Genomic DNA, 9,945 nt, shown 5'->3' on the forward strand with positions numbered 1-9,945 from the left:
ATATCTACAAATATGTTGGGATAAAACATGGGTAGATGAAATAGTTGGTGAGTGATGAAATAAAATAATGAGAGATAGGTGATGATAGATAGGTGATTATGAATCGGTGATGTAGGATACTACAACCTTGTCCGACAATTTGGAGATGTAGTCATCTACCAGAGTATAGATGGCGACCACGGACTATTATAGACAACCCCGTGGAAACACCAGCAGGCTAGTAACCTATAGGTGATGAATTACAAGTTCAGGCGATGTTGTAACTACGTATTCATGCGATGATAGTCTAACCCTTATTATGAATTACGAGTCCAGGCGATGTTGTGGCTACGTATTCATGCGATGATAGACTAACCCTTATCATGATTTACAAGTCCAGGTGATGTTGTGGTTGCGTAATCATGCGATGATACCCTAACTCTTGCTAGACACATATTGAGGGAGTAATCCGAGGATTAGTATTGTCTATGCAATGTAGGTGATGATCCTTAGATAAAGTTCGTAGGAACAATCATATAAGGAAATACGATGTAAGGAGATGAGAAGTAAATATGATATAGGAGATGACCCTTGAGATAATATCTTTAGGGAAGAATAAAAGAAGATAATGGGGATGGGTAATTAGGTTGATTATTTGATAGTTTAAACATAATAACTATATTATTGTGGGTTGAAAACCCTATGTACTCACCAGGTTTCCCAACCTGACCCACTCAGTTTATTTATATCACAGGTGACGATATGAAGTGACATTACACTGAGAGATTTAAAGAGATGTAGATCACTAGTGTAAATAATTGTAAGTTCTATTTATGCTTATGTTTCTGTATTAACGATGACATCCCAAACGTTTTAAGATGAATAAAATACGTTTCTTCGAAAATGTTTTAATAACGTATTTATCGTGTTTTTCTGGGAACAAATTCCGCAACGTTTTTATGAAAAGAGGTACTCTGATTTTTACAAAGCATAAACAAAATCGGTCTTTTCTGGCCGTGATTTTGGGGATGTCACATAGTGCTTAATGATATGAAGAATTTTCGGATCTGTTCTGAGATTATGCTTGCTATTCTCAGACCTTCTGAATGCAGGTTCAATCGGTGAATTACGATTTGCGTTTTCTTCTCCATACTCCTGAATTTTTCTTAAGCTGATTCGCTTTGAAGACTAATTTTTGTTTTAGGATAGTTTAAATTTGCGCATTTATTTTCGTTTCTCTCCTATGCACAAATTTAGGGGGAGAAATAAAAACAAAATAAAAATTTTAAAATTAAAAAAAAATCCAAAAACATTACAAAATCAGAAAATCCAGAAAAAATATGGTGTAAATGAAATGTGCTTGAGGGAGATGTTTTGGGAAATGAAATCAACAAGTGATAACGGGCAATCTGAATTGGCGTAACGTACCTAAGTTGAATCGTCTACGCTCTCTGCTCGATGCGCTGGTAGGCACGAAAGATTTTAAATGGACTTGACTAGGGAAAGTTGAACCTAATGAACTTAAGGACTTGACAAACTTTGACCTAGTTAGATCCGTTTAACCTGATTTCACGACGCTCGGATAGGTTGAGCAGGGAGATATACATGGGAATCTACCGGGCACATTAAATAACCCGTATATAGAACTGTGGAATCACTTTTCCTCGATGTGCGGATTCTGTCCTTAATTCCGGTTGGATGGGGCGATTGGTAAATTCCGATAAATTAGGTCTGTAGAATATCATTTTCTTTCTTTTTGTCTGTTAGTCATATGTTGTCTCCTTTGCGTGACTTCCAATCCGACCTGGTACACAACATATGCAACTCTATTTCTCTGCAGGCTATATATATGAAATTCCTCTCATCTGTTAGCCATATGTTGTCTCATTTGCGTGACTTCTAATCCGACCTGGTACGCAACATATGCAACCTTCTACTTCTCAACCCCTCTGAAACAATAAGTAATAGAATTCTGAATCTATCCTCTCTCTTAATGGTTGTCTGCTCACCCGGTGTAAGGAGTACTCTGGAAGTTCTTGATGGCTGGGGCATATCAGGAAGCGGGAAACACGTTCTAGTACACTTAAAATTGAACAAATACAGATTGTCTGTAGATCTCGCTGCTCGATTTAGGTGGACAACAATATCCCTGGTTGTAGTCAGTTAAATGGTCATAAGAAAAATTTATTTAAGAATTAGGTCCAATCATGATAGTAATGTTACAGTTAGATATATGCATGTATCATGTCATTGGTAAAATGTCCAAAACTGTCACAAATTTTTTCGTGTTTAAGTGGACCACAATACTGGTGATCGATCAGACGAAGATGTGAAGATAAGGGTACCGACAAGTGGAATAAGACTGTCCAACAACTTTGATCCCAAATCACTCTTAAAGTTAGCTATAATTTTTGTTTTTGTTAAGTTTATTCATAGTGTTCTTCTAATTTAAATATTAGTGGAGAATTTAAAAAAAATAGTGTTATTTCTGTTTTATTTCTTTTTCAAAAAATATGAAAAATCCAAATATATATATATATATATATATATATATATATTTGTTTTTGTTTTGTGTGCTAAGTTTTCTTTTAGTTTTGTTTTGTCTTGAAAAGTGATTTCAGGTATAGATAAAACTCATGGAGTTTGTGTTGAAGATTTCTGAGCCAAGGCTTCGACCGTGAGCATTGAAGAATTCTCATTTGAAGGAGCAAGAAATGATGATTATTCTTTCAACATTCAATCCTTCAACCCCAGAAGCAAGGTAAAGCAGAAATTGAAGATTATGTGACGGATTGCATTAAAGCCTCCTCAATCAGTCTGCTGCTATCGTTGTACCTGCTAAAGTGATCCAGAAGACTTGTTCTCTCTGATTTTCTCTCTGAAGATTTTCAAGCTGAAAGCGTTATCTTTCAAGAATCAGTACAAGAAGCCTCCTCATCCAATGTGCGTTCAATGTCAAATCTTGAAGAAAAGCTCAAGTGCTCAAGATGAAGTCATTCATTGAAGATTCATATGTTCGTCCTGATGCTGTGAAGAAATCGAAGGTTAAAGCTGAAGCCAAGCTCCCATTGAAGATTGACAATAAGAGCCAACTACTTTTTAGGGGGAGCTTGTTGGGTCAATTAAGAAAAGAAAGCTATAAACAAGGGGGGGGGGGGATTGTTGGATCAAAATATGGTTTATACTTTGCTTTTCTGGGCAATTGTATTTTTTTGTAATATTTTTGGAGTTTACGGTCATGTTTACGGTTGAGTTTACGGCCGTAAACACCTTACGGTCGTAAACCCATTTACGGCCCATGTTCACCAAGCCCATATTCTCCAAGTATAAATATAGGTGTTAGGGTGAAGAGTAGAGATTGATGAACACGAAGAGAGTTTACGGCCAGAGAGAAGAGAGAAACTAGAGAGCATTTTGTGTGTGAATCTTTTGTATCTGGAACTTTAATTCTAATCAATTCATACAGAGATTCATATTATTCTTCTTCTCATTCTCTTCTACTTGATCTGACATCATCCATTTGATTGGGATTCCGCACCATCAAACGGATTTGATTGATACACAGGCAAATTAGGGACTTACATCCACGTCAACATAAGGGTCACGAATTTTCCATTTTCCATGTCGCGGTTGACCCACCACGATGTGGTCTTCAGTCTTATTTCTTATTTTCTTTGTTTTAGCTCCTGTTTCCTGCTTCCAACTCCTCGTATGCTTCCTTTTTGTCCCGAGCAAGTCTGCGTAGCGACAAAACAAACATATTAAGTACCTTTTGTTCCATATTAAACATAATTATAGCTAAAAGTATTAGAAATATGCACTAAATATATAGTTAATTATGCACATATCAAAATGCCTCACGCTTGTTCTTTGCTTCCCCTAAGCAGAACTGATTTCATTATTATCATATGAAGGTTTTAGCTACCAACATCACACAAGAAAATCCATTTTGAGCCTCTACAATACTCCAAGACCGCGATGCATGTATTTGTGTCTAAATTTTCCGAAGAACCTTCCCAATCGTAAATACTCACAATATTCATAAATACTTGCCCACTTCTTTTGAACAACGCTTATTTTATACATCCCTCTAAATCCATCCCCATAAAACTTTCTTAACCTGAAGGTATTTTTGGTTAAACCCCCAAGAATTCTTATGGAAAAATAACTTAGAAAAATAAAAAATACAATAAATAACTAGGCAAATTTTGTCTTATTCTTGAGTCTTCATAATTTGGAACTTTTCTTCATATATTTCATAATCTTCATAGCATTGTAGACTCTTATTCCCAAACTTTTGCAATTTTTTATTTTATTTTTTCTTTTCTTACTTTTTTTTCACTCAAACTAAAAATCCTTAAAAACATATGTTTAAGCAATGGAACTTAACTTCAACCCTTATTGGTTAAAGGTATTATTCTAAAGTACAATGACTACATAAGCTCTCCTGGATACATTTTTGGTACATAATGCTAAACATATTGTGACCCTCAAACTAAGCAATGTTGTGCTTTATTCCATGACATCACTAAGATAGGGAAGCCACAAATACATTATCACATCTATTGGCTCAAATAAACAATGAAACGCGCATTGGATCATCCCACAAAACACTAGCAACCTAGATCTCAACATAACAGTTTTATTTGACTATATACTTTTTCAGATAATTGTTTCAAGTCTTTCCAATAACAATTTTTTTATCCTAGTCAATTTTCAACTTTTTTAATCAGAATGCTTGTTTGCCTAAATTCAACATCCTACCCCACACTTAAATTATGCAACTGTTAGATTCGGTGTCTAAGCCCATAACTATAATTGGTATAAACTTCAATCGAGAGTAGAACAGTCCTTTTGGGTTGCCCTCAAAGCTAGCAATCGGACAGGATTATCTTGGAGAGAGAGAAAATAATTTATTATTTTGATTAATAAATTTAAATATAAAATTTGTTAATATATTATGAGAATAATATATTAATTAGAAATTATGATATTAGATTAATAATTAATCAGAAATTAATTGGAATTAATTTTGGGGTTAATTGGATTAATCTATAGTGTAGGGCTATTTGGCAATTTATTGATAGTTAAGAAAGAAGCCCTAGAACCTCCTTGTAAAGAGGTTGGACGAAATCTTCTAGAAAGAGCCTAGAAATTTCGTCCAAAGGCTCTTGGATGGAGGCTTGTGGGCTACTTGGTCACCAAGCAAAGGGATTAGGGTTTCCACCCTTAAACCCAAGCTTTGGCTCTAAACTACCTCACCTATATAAGGAGCCTTGGCCTTCACATTTTTGGCACTCATACCCCTAAGAAACTTATGGCAGAAATTCACCTCCTCCCTCTCTGTATTCCTTAATTGCTAGCTTTGGGTGTGAACCATCGGATGCACGATGTTTGTGGTGCTAGCTACTAGGGGTGTTCATAACTGGATATCTGAATTTCGGATATCCGAATTTTCGGATAGTTGATTTTTGGTATCCGATTCCATATCCGAATTCCGGATATCCGAAATTTCGGATACGGAATCGGATATCCGAAAATTTGAAATTTTGTTAAAATTTGAAATATATATGAAGTTTTTAAATTAGAAAGACCTTTTTTTAAAGTTTGAAAGGCATATGAAGTAATAGAGATAATTAATTAAGGGTATTATGAACATGTTTTAGTTACTAACATTCATATCATAAGACATATGTGAATAAAATAACAAATAATGTATAAACTAAAATCAAAATTTTCGGATATCGAATATCCGAATTATCCAAAAAATTTGAAAAACATTATCCAATTCCGATTCTGAAAAACCAGATATCCAATTTTTCAGATAATTCGGATTCGGAATTTCGGAATTTCAGATTGGAATTTCAGATACGGATATTTTTAACACCCCTACTAGCTACCAAATTTTTGAGGAAGAAGGATTCAAGATTGTTTACAATAACAATCTAAATGTTAGTTTTCTTATCTTGTGAATTAGTTTATTGATAGGAAAGTTTTGTATGCTAGAGATTCATAGTATCTTGTTATATGTGAAATACATAGATCAAACTAGGTTGCATGTGCCCTAATCAATTGAATTGTTTTTCTGCTTATGGCATTGTAGTTGTAGCCTAGATTCCCTATCAGTGGTATCAGAGCCTAGAGATTTCTTTCATGTATTTGCACATAGGTGAATCAGAAAAGAAACTTGGTTTTGGCTTAATCGTATCTCACGACGTGAGCTTTGAGGCTCACGACGTGAGCTCAGTTAGATCCGAAAAATCTGATGCAAATCTACCTAATTTGATTTCTTGGAAAATTATCTGCTATATTCACTTGTCAAATCCGATTTTACTGAATATTTCATGATAATTTGAATACCTAGAAGGAGACTTATATTTGACTTGATTGATTATTTAGTGATTAATATGATTGATTTTTTAAGTGTTTAAATATTTCACTTGAATATTAGTTGGACTTAAAAATTAATGACAAATATTATAGAGTTTATTCTAAATTTAAATTAAAAGCTTAATGTTCGAAATTTAAAATGTAAACTAGTATTTTTGAAAAGTTTTAAAAATACACCCTTATAATATATGTAACATTAAAAGTCTAATATTAACATATGTATAAGACGAGTCAGTGGAACCGCTAGTACGCCGAAGTCGATCTATAAGGGGGTATAAGGAAGCAACCTATAAAATGGCGGTTGAATGGGTATCCACTCTCACCCACCGCTTCCTTGATTGGTGGAGGGTCGTTAGACTAACAGGTTTGATAGGACAAGTAATTCTCATTAATAATTATAATGACTTATAAAGTAACTAAACATTTATTTTTAAATTCTCAATCTTAGTTACTTTAGGAAAATGTGAATTTGTATGCTAACCCATGAATTGCACATTGCACTTTATTAGTCGTTAGTGGAGCATGTGTGGTTAACCGGTAAACTAATAGGAACAAATAAGGAGAGGAAACGGGTGTCTCAAAAATTATCATTGATTAATGGAGCTTGTGTGGCTAACCGGCACATTAAAATGAGATGATAAATGACGTCGAGAGTACCAAGCTAATTTGCATGGTTTTTCACATCTTCTTTGTGATCCTCGGTATCCCAGTCACAAATGGAAGAGCATAATCAAGATTAAACATGCCATTGAAGAGTTTCAACGCATCTCAAATGATCTAGGAATTTCACTAAAAACCTAATTTGTTCGATTTTCGTTTTTCGATGGTGGAATTGGTAAATCTTCATTTACCTACCTTATATAATTTACAATTAGATTATAGCATCCCTTTTCTAAGTTGTGAATTATTTAGTTGGATCCTAGCCTTTATATTTCCTTTTGGGTGTTATATTGAGGATTATTCTTATCTAACTAAAACTATCATTCCTCTATAGATGTCTACTCCAACTGATGCTCCTGGTTCCTCCTTCTCCTCCAACAATAACAACAACAACAACAACTTCTCTCTATTGAACATATGTTTGAAGGTGCAACTGGATGGCACCAACTATAATGATTAGATGCGCAACGTCAAAATGGCCCTTCGTTTTGAGGACAAGGAATATGTCCTCGAGAAACCATTGGATGCAATTGACGAAGAGAAGGCCACTCCTGAAGAAATGGTCTCCTACAAGAATCGCTATAATGATGCCACAAAGGTTGTGTGCATCATGGTGGCCACAATGACTCCAGAATTGCAAAGGCACTATGAGGATTACTGGCCGTACAATATGAACAATGACCTTACGGAGAAATACCATAAGCGAGCTGGTCAGGAAAAGTACAAGGTGGTAAAGTCCCTCATTGCTAGCAAGAGGAAAGAGGGTGAGTTTGTTAGTAGCCACGTTCATAGAATGCAACGATATGTGGACAGGCTAATCAAGATCAATGTGAATTTTGATGAAGATTTGGCAATCGACATAGTGATGAAGTCTTTGCCTATTTGTTATGATCAATTCATTTTGACCTATCGTTTGAACAACAATGAAACTACTTTGTCTCAATTGCACAACCTCTTGCGAATAGTTGAAGCATGAATGAACGGAAAAGGTATTGCCTCCACTCCTACTAGTGCTCCTGTTTTGGCCATAGGGAAAGGGAAAGGGAAGAAGAGGAAAGGTATTCCTAAACAAAACTGGAAGGGAAAGTCCCAAGCCGGTTCGTCAAGTACAGGACCCAAAGTAAAATCCAGTTGTGATGCTCCTCCTTGTTGGATAAGGTGTCTAAGTCCATAACTATATTTGAGATGTACTTGACCCGACCCGGCATGGTCCATTTGGTTTGCACTTCACCCGAATAATTTATATGGATAATCTTTTGAGAATAGTATAAGTTATGATTTATTAATATATTATAAGTTCTAATATATTAATAAGAAATCATATTATTTAATTAGTATTGATCTAAAATTAATTTAGAATTAATTTAGTGATCAAAAGTGTGACTAATTAAAGATGGACTCTTGTATTTATATAGTGTGGGCTAATGCTTATTTAGAATAGGCTAGGCTTTCATGGTAAGTCCATGGATAGTCCATGGAGCTTTAACCCATGGATCTCATGGAAATGAAAGGTCATGGGTATTAGGGTTTACATGGATGTAACCCTAATCCACCACACTATATAAAGGAGTCCTTGGCACTAGTTTTGTTTGAGAACAAGGGTGGGCCAATTTCAAGAAGTGTTCTACTATTCTCTCAAGTTTCCAAGGTTTGTGGTGATTTGTGACTTCCATTTGAGGCATCCACATTATTGGTGTTAGGCTCTCAAACTCCAAGCAATCAACCACTACTAAAAGGTATGTAACTCAACTAGCTTACTAAGTTTCAAAGTTCCCTATGCCATGCTAGTTAGGTTAAGAAGCTTGGAAAAACAAATTTGCATGTATCTTAGTAAAACATAGATCCAAGGTTTTTAGGGTTGCATGTACACCATAGGAGTGTTAGAATGCTCATAACCCTTCAATGGTATCAGAGCCTAGGCTTGTTTTCTTGATACTTGATGCAAATTGTTGAAAAAACTCAGGTTTTCTGCATTTTGCAGCATGAACTCGTCGAGTCCATGGGGGGGAGTAATTTATCCTACTCGTCGAGTAGGTTCTTGCACTCGACGAGTAGGAGCCCATGAATGCAGATTTTCGAGTTTTGCTGCTGGAAATGGACTAGAAACATTATCTTAAACTGTTTTGGTCTTATAAAACTTGTTTTAGTTGGTGTAATGGTTGTGCTAATCCATTTTCAATAACTATTATCAAAATTTCAAGTTTTGTATGTTTTATTTATGATTCTTGAAATTGTTGATACGAGAGTTCATGAACTTATGAGTTTAGAAGATCATAGGAATTATTTGCAACTTGTTTGGTAGTTTAATTCTTGATCTTAATGTGTTTTAATGGAATCTATAATTTGTCCTCAAGTTATGGATTACCAAAAGTCACTCTTTTAAAGTCCATTAAAGAAACACATAGGTTACATAAAATGAAAAGTCCCTCATTTTAATAAACCATTAACTCATAAGTTATGAAAGATGAAAAGTTTTGAAAGTTACAAAAACTTGCCCTCAAGTTTTGGAACATGTAAAGTCTTACACACTTTGGTAAAACTTTAGTTCCAACCCCTAGAATTTTAAAAGTAAAAATTCAACCCTTATACTTTATAATATTATAAGTTTAATAATAATTACATATGTATAAGAACAATTCGTTTTACCGTTAGTAGGCCTCATTCATGAAGCCAGTCTATAAGGGGGGTATAAGGTTGTTGCCTATAAAATGGGAGCTTAATGGGTGTCCACTCTCACCCACCGCTTCCTTGACTGGTGGAGGGTCGTTAGCCGAACGAGTAGGTCAATGACTTTAATCCTCATTAAAACTATGATGGTTATAAAGTAACTAAATGTTTTTATAAATTCCCAATCTTAGTTACTTTAGGAAAATGTGAATAAGGTGTTAACCCATGAAATTACACTTTGCACTTTGA

At 34.8% G+C, this 9,945-nt stretch overlaps 1 protein-coding gene across 1 annotated transcript; it reads left to right on the top strand.

Moving 5' to 3' along the window:
- Positions 1–7,504: 7,504 nt before the first annotated feature.
- On the top strand, positions 7,505–8,005 carry LOC145049926 (uncharacterized). Its single transcript, XM_078998261.1, has one exon. It carries the CDS (start codon positions 7,505–7,507, stop codon positions 8,003–8,005), a length of 501 nt encoding a protein of 166 aa, XP_078854387.1.
- Positions 8,006–9,945: the final 1,940 nt, after the last annotated feature.

This window comes from Lactuca serriola, chromosome 5 (genome assembly GCF_051521515.1).
Source record: "Lactuca serriola cultivar US96UC23 chromosome 5, Lser_US96UC23_V15, whole genome shotgun sequence".
In the NCBI taxonomy this organism is placed as follows: Eukaryota; Viridiplantae; Streptophyta; class Magnoliopsida; order Asterales; family Asteraceae; genus Lactuca; species Lactuca serriola.

Excerpts from the sequence above, each read along its gene's own strand:
- LOC145049926 (XM_078998261.1), top strand. The coding sequence starts at position 7,505 with ATGGCCCTTCGTTTTGAGGACAAGGAATATGTCCTCGAGAAACCATTG.